Source organism: Strigops habroptila, chromosome 3 (assembly GCF_004027225.2).
Source record: "Strigops habroptila isolate Jane chromosome 3, bStrHab1.2.pri, whole genome shotgun sequence".
NCBI classification, from domain to species: Eukaryota; Metazoa; Chordata; class Aves; order Psittaciformes; family Psittacidae; genus Strigops; species Strigops habroptila.
In genome coordinates this window covers 1608644-1620823 of record NC_044279.2, presented here as the reverse complement: position 1 = coordinate 1620823, position 12180 = coordinate 1608644, and the positions used below count along the sequence as shown (strand labels likewise).

Genomic DNA, 12180 nt, shown 5'->3' with positions numbered 1-12180 from the left:
TGTGTAATCAGTTTCACGTTTTTCAGGGTTTCCATTCCCAGTTTAAGGATGCAAAGAGCTGTGTGCCATCACTGTTAATAAGAAATACAGACACAGGGCTGGAAGTGATCCTGGAAAACCATGAATTCCCTCACCTCTTGCTCCAAGGTGGGTCCACGGATGGATTTAAAACTGGATAATTCATCTGCTTAGTGCAGAATAAGCTGGTAGTGCCAGGTAGAGATGGAAATACTCTGTGGACATGCATATGTCCAGCTGCAGTTCAGACTGTGCTGGGGTTAATCAGCTGTAGATAATGAAATTAGGATACAGGCCATAATAAAAGAGATAAATGCAGCATCTGCTTCAAATTTGATAAGATCAGGAGGAAGTGGTTCCTATTTCAAAGCATATCCCTACATATACAACACCTCAAAGCAAAAGGGTAAGAACAATTTGAACCTTCCCAAATTCCTTATCCAGCCTCCAGCAAAGCACTCACTGGCCTCAGCTTTCTCCTCTGAAAAATTATGGGATATTAATGATTTAATATCCATTAAACTCCACCTGATGGAGGAGTTTTCAGCATCACTGAATGGGCTGATGTAGCTCATAGCAGGAGAAACTTTATTCTCTGAGACCAGCCAGCATCTCTTCAGCTCCACATGGCTCTTGTGCAGGGAGAATGCAGGATTACATGGAAGCAGATAGAGTCAGAGGTTGGAAATAGCATAAAGTGGGAAAGAAGTGGTTGTGGAGGAGGATCATGGGTACTAAATTATCACCTAGGAGAAAATACTCCACCGTAAATATCACTTAGCTGAACAGGGTCACTTGCCTGCATCCGCAGATAGGCTGAAATAAGAGTGGCAGGACCAACTCCAGCCTCACACAAACCAATACCAGCTCCAAAGATAATGATTCCAAATGCTCCCTCTGCTTAATTACTGCAGGACTGATTACTGCAAGAGAATAAGATACTCTGTTTAGGAGATCTGCACAGTCTCGAACACAGCCTCGTTTTGCCATAATCAAGCAGTAACAGTTGGTTATAGAAAGAGCTTGGATGTCCTGGCTCCAGTCCTGCGCCTGGTAAGGAGTAATAAGTAATGTTTAGACTCTATCTTCAGAGATTGACAAGTTGACATTGCAAAATTACAGGGTAAGCAACAGAATTATTAGGTTTTAATAAACACCTCAATAAAGATTTTTTAAAAATGGGGGGAAATTAACTTGGAAAAACAAAATCACTTGCTCACCACCGGAAATGTTCATCTGCACTTTGTCACTTTCTAGTCATCTTTGACTCATTTCCTGAGTGGACCCTGCAGCTGCCTGTGCAGAGTGTGTGGTTTTACACCCTTGTGATACCACCATAAGACAAGCTGGGGTTTGTCAGAGGCTTTTGGAGGGGTTGGTTGGTTGGTTTAACAGCTTTGGTTTTGATTCCACAATGTGGCTGGAGCTATGTGAGTATTTGTCATCACAACTGCAACAATAAGTTGGTTTCTTAGGAAGTTGCAAGATGCCAAAATAGCCCCCAAAAAACAAACACGAGAATAAATCAAAGTAGAAACTGAAGATCTCAACTGTGCTTTACAGTGGGAGGTGTACACTGCATGAGGACCGGCTGAGGGACCTGGGGGGTTTAGTCTGGAGAAGAGAAGGCTCAGGGGGGACCTTCTCGCTCTCTGCAACTGCCTGACAGGAGGATGGAGCCAGGAGGGGGCTGGTCTCTGCTCCCAAGGAACAAGGGATGGGACAAGAGGAAACGGCCTCAAGCTGCACCAGGGCAGGTTTAGATGGAGCTGAGGAACAATTCCTTCCCCAGAGGGTGCTCAGGCATTGGAACAGGCTGCCCAGGGCAGTGCTGGAGTCACCGTCCCTGCAAGTGTTCACACCCCGTGTAGCCGAGGCCTCAGTGCCATGGGTTAGTGGTGGCCTTGGCAGTGCTGGGAATGGTTGGACTGGATGAGCTTAAAGTCTTTTCCAACCCGCTTGATTGCATGAATACACTGTGAGCAAGTACTGAAGTTCAATGGAAATGAAAATACAACACATTTTCCAACAAACGCAGGAAGAAGCGTGTCACTGATGGGCAGGTTGTGAACAGTTACTTGGGATTTCCTTGAGGAGACAAAAGACTCTTGACAGATCAGTAGGCTTTGAAAATGTGCTGGCAAGATAAGAAGGAAGATTTTGAGGGAGAAGACTCAATCAGCCATTTCTCCGGGAGGAACAATCCTTTGCATTTAATCTCAACTCGTCTGTCACCTTCAGATGTGGAAGGCACGTGGTAAATGTTACACTCATTCTCAGAGAAACCACATACACATTCCATCATGCTGGAGGTTCCTGTATCTGTGTAGAGCTAGAGATGGCATTGCTGTGGTCTTTCTGAAGACTTTCCCTTGTTATTAAAAGATATGACAAAATTAAAGGTCTTTGGGCAAAATGTGGTTGTCTTGCTGCAAGATCCCAAAGTGATTACAGGAGTTTTGCTTAAGTAAAGGATGGAGCAAGTCAGCTTTAAGGGGGTTGACGTATATCTTGACATTATTGTGGAATGAAGTAGACCTTTGGGTCAAGAAGTTCCTGACTTTGCAGTTCATGCTTCTCCTTGCAGTTTGGTTTGACACTCCTTTACAGAAAATAGAGTAGAGCAAACATCTTTCCATCTACCTGGATTACACCAGAAGGGCTCAGACTTTGTGGTGGTGTGGAGCATCCATTTCTGAGCTAGCTGCCTGCTCCCACCCCTCCTCAGGTGCCTAGAAGTCTTTCCATAAACCTCTCATAGCCTGAACATGACAGCTTTAAAATGAGCTTTGCAGTTTTATTGGGCACACCAGCAGGAAAGAGCAAACATAACGGGCTACTAAGGAGGTCAAACAAGCCCACAAATTCTCCTTCTCCACTTTCTCTTTCAGTTAAGGTCCTGAAGCAGCACTTCCTAAGCCACATGGCTCTGAACTTGGTATTCTACCACAGCACATCAGAAGTTCCTCAAACAACACATGCTGGGGCTTACCTCCTCCAGCTTGCCCTGGTGATGCTGCGTCTAGGGAGGCTTCTGGTTCAAGCTCATTTCTGTTCAAAACCAGGAAACTTCTGGTCTTGCTCTGCTTCATTCCTGAAAGCACTGCCTGGGAAGGGAAATTTCATCTTGAAATAGAACCATTGCGACAGAAGCCCATCTCACCTCTTCTCGCTGGTGTAGTCACTTGCCTGTGGTTCCTCTCAGTTTCTGCAGTTGCCCCTCTCTCCTCTGGACATGGCTATCCAAAGTCTCTGCAGCAGAGGAACACCAGAGTCTGATTTCCTAGAAAATGGAAGAAACCAGTATGTGAAACCACCACCTTGCTGTCAAATTGGGCTGAAACTGGCTAATGGCTCCAAAAGTTAATGGAAGAGACAGACAGAAATAGCACAACCTCAAGCCTCGTTTCCTTAGGACACTCTTTTCCTTCCAAGGCTAGGTTGGAGAGGGCTTGGAGCAACCTGCTCTAGTGGAAGGTGTCCCTGCCCATGGCAGGGGGTTGGAACTGGATGATCTCAAGGTCATTTCCCAACCAAACCATTCTATGATTCTGTGACACCAAGCAAAAACCAAAGCCATCTCTCATGCCACATATTATAAGGAAATAGGACAAAACCAAAGAGAAACTCAATGTTTCCACATATCTCAATGTCATCTGCTGTCCCATGATTCACACATGGCAGGAGAAGCAGAGAGAACCTGTAGGTCCAAAGCCACCCCACATCTGCAGGCTGTTTGTACACTTCACACAGCAGCTGGGACTCCTGGTGCTGCCTCACAGAGCCAATAATGGTCTCAAACGTAATTATTTGCTTTATGTTGTGTATTGCCTTTCAGCAGGAGGACACTGTCCTTATCAGGAACTGCTGCTTCCACCTCTCAGTTGACTCATTTCATTGCAACTATTTTCTTTCCCAGAGTGACTGACAGCATCTGCACCATTCGTTTTTTTGGTGAATAAAAGAGGAAACAGATCTTCAAATGACTACTTCTTTATTTTAGACTTGTGAGTACGCCAGAACTTTATGAGTCATTCTTTCAAAGAAGCCAGAATAGAGTATTGCCAGGAACTGATTCCCCACCACAGTTAGATCATGGGCTCTCCTCTTGCACAGAGTGCATGTGCCACTGTCCAGAAAGGCATGAGCCACCAGACAGTGACAAAGAATCATAGAATCATCATAGAATCCCAGACTGGTTTGGGTTGAAGGGACCTTAAAGCTCCTCCAGCTCCAACCCCCTGCCACGGGCAGGGACACCTTCCACTAGAGCAGGTTGCTCCAAGCCCCTGTGTCCAACCTGGCCTTGAACATTGCCAGGGATGGGGCAGCCACAGCTTCTCTGGGAAAAGTCTGTGCCAGCGCCTCAGCACCCTCACAGGGAAGAGCTTCTGCCTCAGAGCTCATCTCAATCTCCCCTCTGGCAGGTTAAAGCCATTCCCCTTGGCCTGTCCCTACAGGCCCTTGTAAAAAAGGCCGTCGGGAGCTTCTCCTTACCCAACACCCCCAAGTCTTTCTTCTCAGGCCTGCTCTTAACCCATTCTTGGTAGTTGTGCCTGGGATTGCCCTGACCCAGAAACTCCAGTTAGAAATGGTCCAACCTCCAGAGGCTTCAGTTACTCTCTCCAGCAAAACAATAGCAACACTCCCTCAAATTCCTTGTTTTTCTAACAGATGAAATGGGAATAGCTCATTGAGAGGGAGCTCTCACCAGATATCCTTTGTTTTCTCATCAGAAGTAGTTCCTGATACTAAAATACTCATGTTTCATTGTGGTGGTGGCTGAATGGTCACTCTGGAGGGGGAAATCTGGGTGTTCCGACTGCAGATCTGCTCTTCCCTATGGACACTGCAGAAGCTCAAAGCCCTTTCTCGTATCTCTTAGGTTGAGGCACATGGTTACACGCGGCCGTTCACCTTACACCCTCTCACAGGGCAACCGGGGACATTGACCCTGCAAAGGTATTTCTGTCTCACCTCACATGAGTACTATGTCATGGGGACACAGAAAACCTTTTTCTTTACTCCTAGACTCACTGTGTTTAGGACCAGCAACACCAGCAAGAATTCCAATCTTTGATGTCTCAGCAGGGGCTACAAAAAACAGTGGATCTGGCAAATTGGAGATACATTGCTATGTGGTCAGAGCATGGGACTATCAACACCGCCCTTGCTGACTGCAGGACATCAAAAAAGTAACTTTTTCACTAGATAGTAGCACTTTGCACTCTCTGCTTAGCATGGGTGAAATTCCTGTAACAGCATGTTACTGACCTGCAGCGTTGCTTTGGGTAATAAGTGACTTATAAGTGAGCTGTCACATTGTTGTCTTGTTGGTCTTTCTCCTTTTTTCCTTTGTCTCTTTAGTCTTTCTTGCTAAGGCTATGGCTATCCAGCATGTGAAAATACACCCAACAAGGTCAGCAGTGCTAAACCAGAGCCGGTGCAGTGTGGAGATGAATACAGAGACACCAAAATGGGCTGTGCAACACCAGTAAGGATTGGGAATCGGCCTCTCCATGAATTTATTCGCTCAGCTGGGTGACCAGGTAGCGTGTCCATATGCGGACACAGCACCATGGATCTTATTGCCAAAAGTACCTGAGATCCCACTCCAAGCACCCACCGGACTCATTGCCTGGCACAGACACTCGTGCAGTCGTGCAGCACAACTGTTGACCCATCATTCAGCACACTGTGTTCATACAACCCCTTGCGTAAGACGTTGGGCAAGCCCAGATCACCCTGTTCCCTGCTCCAACATCTATTGCAACATTGGCTGTTTGCTGCATTCAGGACACCCCTGAGAGGCTGCTGAGCCTGGTGAACCCTAAAAATTATCATCCATTCTCACTATTCCACTTAGGGTCCAACAATAACACAATGAGGCAACTCAGAACCATCAAAAGAGACTATATCATAGAATCCCAGAGTGGTTTGCGTTGGAAGGGACCTTAAAGCTCATCCAGTTCCAAGCCCCTGCCATGGGGCAGCCACAGCTTCTCTGGGCACCCTGTGCCAGCACCTCAGCACCCTCACAGGGAAGAGCTTCTGCCTAAGAGCTCATCTCAATCTCCCCTCTGGCAGGTTAAAGCCATTCCCCCTTGTTCTATCACTATATGTCCCTTGGAGCAACATTAAAAGGGTCTGGAGCACAGATGATGTTCTCCTCTATCCTCCCAGTCAGAGGAAATGATTTAGAAAGGAGGAGACAAACTATAGGATTCACTTGACCAAGTGAGAGCTTTAAACTAGACTTAGTGGAGAAGGAGGATGGAGTTTTGAGCGATGAAGAAGAGCCAGGGGCTGCTGGTGCATTAGGAACCAACAAGGGAACACCAGTGAAATGCCTCAGAGGAATTAAGGCACATCTAAAAAGGTGTTGTGGTCAACAGCCCACCCGAAGTGCCTCTATGCCAATGCACACAGCATTGGTAACAAGGAGGAGCTGGAAGCCAGCAGGAAAGCTGCTATCTGATCAATATATATATTCAATATATAAAAGGAGCTTATCAGAAAGACGGAGAGAGACTTTTTACCAAGGTCTGTAGTGACAGGACAAGGGGCATGGTTTTAAACTGAAAGAGGGCAGGTATAGGTTGGACATAAGGAAGAAATGTTTTATTGTGCGGGTGCTGAGGCGCTGGCACAGGGTGCCCAGAGAAGCTGTGGCTGCCCCATCCCTGGCAGTGTTCAAGGCCAGGTTGGACACAGGGGCTTGGAGCAACCCGCTCTAGTGGTTTACTTGCAACTACTGAAGTAACAAACTGTCTCCTTGCCGGTCTGATCCAGACAGATTCCAAGTTGTGGAGGAAAATCTGATTATTTATGTACTCTTTTTGCCTAAACATTCATTTACTCCCTCCGCTTCTAGAGCAAACCCACCCCTGGCCCATACACTTCCATGATTCCAACAAGGGAACAAATCCCGAGTTTCTGATGGGGCCACCAGGGACTTTTTAAGACCCTGGAGAAAATCCTGTTTAAAAAGTGTGGCCAAGCAACCCCACTGCATGGGGCTGCTGCTGTGAAGGGGGCCCAGAGCCACACCATGTGGGGCGCTGGGGGTACCCCAGTCCAAGAGGGGCAAGAGGGGAAGTGGGGACAGGGATGGGGCCGAGGAATGAAGGGAGATGCTGAGGTAAGGGCCACGGAAAGGGGATGAGGAGATGAGGGAAGGAGCTAGAAGGGCTAAAGAAAGATGGGAGAAGGCCATGACGGAAGGGGCTGAGGGAAGAAACAGAGGAATGGATTGAGTGGAACAGGGATGGGACTGCAGAGGGACTGATGGAAGGTCAAAATGAGGGACTGAGGGAAAGCACCAAGGGAGGAAGACTGAGGTGAGGGAAGGGACCCAGGGCATGATGCAAGGGGTGAGGGGAAGTGGGAAGCAGCTGAGGGGATGGAGAAAGGTCCAAAACAGGGTGCCAGGGAAAGGACCAAGGTGAGGGACTGGACCTAGGGCAGGGGGTGAAGACTGAGGGGATGAAAGGAGGTGCTGAGATATGGACCACATAAAGAGGATGAGATGAAGAAAGAGGGCAGAAGGGCTAAAGAAAGATGGGACAAGGCTGTGAAGGAAGGGGCTGAGGGAAGAGCCAAAGGAAGGGGCTGAGGGGGTCAGGGAAAGGGTTGAGCGGGACACGGAAAGGGTTGAGGGTGTACTAAGCAAAGGCTCTATAAGGGGAAAGGACCAAAGTGAGGGAAGGAGCCCTGAGCATGATGTGACGGGTGAGAGGATGAAGAAAGGGGTTTCAGGACTGAGGAAAGGTCCAAAACAAGGCATGGAAGGCATTAAGAGGGAAGGACCACGGTGAAGGAAGGGGCCCAGGGCAGAAGGCAAAGACTGAGGGGACAAGGGAAGGGGCTGAGACGAGGGAAGGGGCTGGGGCCATGAGGTGACCAGGGAGCGGGAGGGCGCCTGAGGGGACGGCGCAAAGGGCCGCTTAAGGCCGGCGCCGGCTCGGCGGTGACCGGCGGGAAGAGGAAAGCCGCGGGAAAAGGAAAGCGGCGGGAAGAGGAAGAGGAAGCCGCGGGAAGAGGAAGCCGCGGCCGCGCTCTCTTTCCGGTTCAGTTTTCACTTTCTGTTTTTTTCCCCGGCCCCGGCCCTGCCTCCTCCGCGGCTCCCGATTCACTTCCTGGGGCCGGCGGATGGCGGCGGCCCGCACCGCGCCCGCTCCGCATCGCCTCAGCCCGCACCGCGCCCGCCCGGCCCGGTAGCGCCGCGCCCTCCCGGGGTACCCGCCGGGAGCGGAGCCGCGCCGGGGGCCGGGCGGGACGGCATGCGGGCGGCGTGAGACGGCCGGTGCGGCGGGTGAACGGCGAGGAGCGAGCCATGGGCGAGCGGCGGGACGGCGAGACCGGCGGGCCGGGCACGGGTAAGCGGGACATGGGGAGGGCGGCCGGTTCCATCCCACCCTTGGTCTAAGGAGGAGAGGCCAAGCCGGCTTTGCCCCGCTCTTCTCCGGGGCTGCCCGGCCTCATAGAGACGAGCTGGAGGGGTGTCCCCGCTTCTCGCAGGCACTGGCTGGAGGAGGCACCAGCCCCGAGCCCCTGGGAGCCTTAGGACACTAGAAAGCAGCTTTTGTGTTTCATTTTGCCTGGCTCACAGGGGACACGTTGGCTTTTCCAAGCTCCCACTTGCGCTAGTAGGTGATTCCAGCTGGGAGAGCCGTGGTGCTGTTTGGTTTGTGGCTGTGCACGCTTTCCATCTGTCCTTGGGGAGCCGTGCTGGTCAATGCAGGTGTCCATCAGGAGCAGGACGTGGAAATGCAAACAGATGGGATGTGTGCTGGGGCTGGCATGGGGAGCTGAAGGCTGGAAAGCCTCTGCTTCCCGGTTGGAGTAACTGTGCTTCCCTGCAGGGCTGGAGATCGGTTTTAGAAGAGGAGGGGTAAATGCATTGCTCCTGCTCAGTTCGGCTCCCGGATTGTCCATAAGAGCAGGGCTTGCCAAGCTGTAGGTCTGCGCTTCTTAAGGGAGGATAATCTGGGATAGACGAAGCAAGCGGGAGGGTGGATGGCACAAAAATAGTTGTAAAACATGTTCCTTACTCCATGGGAACAAAGAGGTTTAAAAGAAAACAGGCGAGAAAGGCTGCCTGGCCCATAATCAGTATCTGGTGATATCAGGATAATCAGTAGCCCAGTGGGTTGATGGTCACTGGGTGCAGGAGATGCTGGGTGAAGCTCTGCTCTGGGGGGGATTTGGAACATTAAGCACATGGGTTTACCCCAAGGGTTTGGTCAAAGTGGATGTTTCTTGGTGCTGCTCAATGGATCTCTTTACAGTGCTTGTAAGAGACTGGTAATGGGCAGGGAGACGAATACAGGGCTCTACTGGCATTAGCTGTCCTGTGGTTGAGCCTGGAAACTACCAGTTTGCACTTGAAGTGATTTGTTAGAGTTTGTTGTCAAAAATGTCTGATTTCACAGAAATTGCTGTTTTCCTGGTAAATCGTTTTATCAGAGAATGCCCTCTCTGCTCTGATAAGAAGTATGTGTACACTCCTAGGACCAGAGGCTGTATGACCCAGCTCTGACACTGGTTTTACATACTAGTTTGGTCTGGTTTTAGTGTTCCTCTTAAACCTGGTGGTTTTGGTGGTAGCAGAGCTAGCTGAAGTGTTCCCCATCCCCAAATACCCACCCCAACATCCACATCCTGCCTGACTTGGAGCTGTGTTGGTACAAGTCTCTGTGGATCCATGCAGCAATCCAGATTGCTGAACCTTTCTGCATTAAAAATAGCCTCTTTTACTTTATTTTCTGCTGTAGTTTGCTGGTTTTCTTCAGTACACAGCCCCAGCTGTGCCAGTAGGGGAAGAGAAGGAGAATCAGGGTGAAAGCTTGTGTAAGTCAATGTAGCCACCCAAAACACACGTGGGATTACAGCTTTGGTGGAATGGGCTGGTTTTATTACATGAAATATATATGTTGGCCACTCTGGCACTTGCCAAAGTGACCAACTGATTATTCTTGGTTAGGATCACTTTGAGACAAGGAAATGAAATGTTTGTTATTCTTGGTAAATGCTGATTTTGCACAGTTTGGCTTTTTGGGTTTAGTTTGGGGTTTCGTTTTGATGGTGAGATAACCACCCCCTAGTTCCAAGGGCTGTTTGGAGTCAGTACATGGGGATTTTACTTCTTGGCCCTGGTTCTGTTTTTATTTGAAGCTATAAGTGTGTCTTGGTAATTTCCACAGCCAAAGGGTCTGCAGAGAGAGTGTGGTTAAAGCTCTGTTGCCATGTCAAGCAGAACAAGAGAGTGGAGGAGATAACGTCAATGCTAAGAGGAGAGCATCTGTAGTGAGAGCAGAAGCAATGCAACAGCCTATGCCTAAGGAAGGATATATGCCTGTTTGGGAGGTTTTCAGGCTTGCTCAAAGGCAAAAGGAGTAAGTAAGCAGCAATGTGGAGGAATACAGGTGCAGGATTTCAGGCAGAGAACTGTATTCTTGCTTTCTCCAGCTGCAAACAGGTTGGTTTTATTCCCAAATGAGGGAGTTCTGCCTTGGGGAGGTTGTTTTTAGCACATAAATTATTGCTGTTCCTCTCACAAGGCTGCCTGTGTGTTGGGAGACCCTGGATGTTGTTGCAGTGCATGCAGTGGTCTTGGTGTCGCATGGGCTTCAAGCAATCCCAAGCATTGAGTTTTCAGCATTCCAGGATGCAGCAGATGAGCTGCAGCCTCACGTGGCATCAGGCTGATGTTTCTCGGAAGGACTAGATGTGGCTCTGCAGGTGCTGTGTGGTTGGTGGGGTTTCAACATCTGGGTTTCCACGTAGCATCTGTGGGCTGTGCACAAAGGATCCTCAAAACATAACCCGGTAAAGGCAAAGCTGTCATCAGTGGGTTCTTAGTTTGCTCTGCACGAGTTTACAGCTCACCCACAAGGTTAAGTCTGACTGTCTTAGGCCATTGCAGCTACAGCTGTAGCATGGAGAGTCACTTGGCTGGGTGGTTTTGCAAAGGAAAGGTTATCTTTAGCTCTCTGGGTGCTAAAATAGAATCACAGAGTGGTTTGTGTTAGAAAGAACCTTAAAGTTCACCCAGTTCCAACCCCCTGCCACGGGCAGGGACACCTTCCACTAGAGCAGGTTGCTCCAAGCCCCTGTGTCCAACCTGGCCTTGAACACTGCCAGGGATGGGGCAGCCACAGCTTCTCTGAGCACCCTGTGCCAGCGCCTCAGCACCCTCACAGGGAACAACTTCTGCCTCAGAGCTCATCTCAATCTCCCCTCGGGCAGGTTAAAGCCATTCCCCTTGGCCTGTCCCTACAGGCCCTTGTCCAAAGCCCCTCTCCAGGTTTCCTGGAGCCCCTTTAGGCACTGGAGCTGCTCTAAGGTCTCCCCTTCAGGAGCCTTCTGTTCTCCAGGCTGCCCCAGCCCAGCTCTCTCAGCCTGGCTCCAGAGCAGAGCTGCTCCAGCCCTCGCAGCAGCTCCGGGGCCTCCTCTGGCCTCGCTCCAGCAGCTCCACGTCCCTCTTGTGCTGTTGCCCCAGAGCTGGATCAGGACTGCAGGGGGGGGCTCCCCAGAGCGCAGCAGAGGGGCAGGATCCCCTCCCTGACCTGCTGCTCACGCTCTGGGGGTGCAGCCCAGCACACGGGGGGGGGTTCTGGGCTCAAGCGCACACAGAAGCCGGGTCTTGGGGAGCTTTTCATTGACCAACGCTGCCAAGTCATTCTCCTCAGGCTTGCTCTCAATAAATAAAATACCAGTGCTGGTGCCGGGTTTGGGAACAATCAGTGCAGACACCTGCAGCTGAGTGAATCCACAACAAGTGGGAACCCTACATAAGCTGATAGAATGGGGCTATTCAGGAGCATCTGCCGAATGAACAGCAGCAACAACTGCCATTGCAATGAATTAACGAGGGACAACCTATAATAACCACATTCTCAATAACATGAGCAGCAGAAAGTAACGGGAGAGAGGTTATGAAATCAAAGAGATGTTACTTGGAAGGTTTCTCTGGTGTAGGACTCCTACTGGGAGTAGACTTTTCACCAACATCAGATTGGGGCAGATGTGGCTTTTGGGGACCCCCCACCTCTGCGTCCTGTCCTGAGGCTGCATCACCCTCCAAAGGGGAAAATTCATCCTCTTGTCCCATCTGAACTTCCCAAGTTACACCCTGAGGTGTTTCCCCTTACTTTTTCC

General features: G+C 50.0%; 1 protein-coding gene across 5 annotated transcripts in view; it reads left to right on the top strand.

The window, feature by feature from the left end:
• Positions 1-8103: 8103 nt before the first annotated feature.
• The window catches only part of TASOR2 (transcription activation suppressor family member 2), a 43114-nt gene continuing 39037 nt past the window's right edge, over positions 8104-12180 (top strand). For all 5 annotated transcript variants that reach the window (XM_030479791.1, XM_030479789.1, XM_030479788.1 and 2 more), the window contains exon 1: positions 8104-8396. In XM_030479791.1, the coding sequence (XP_030335651.1) occupies positions 8354-8396 (43 nt within the window). In that variant the 5' untranslated portion in view covers positions 8104-8353. The remainder of the gene's footprint in view (positions 8397-12180) is intronic.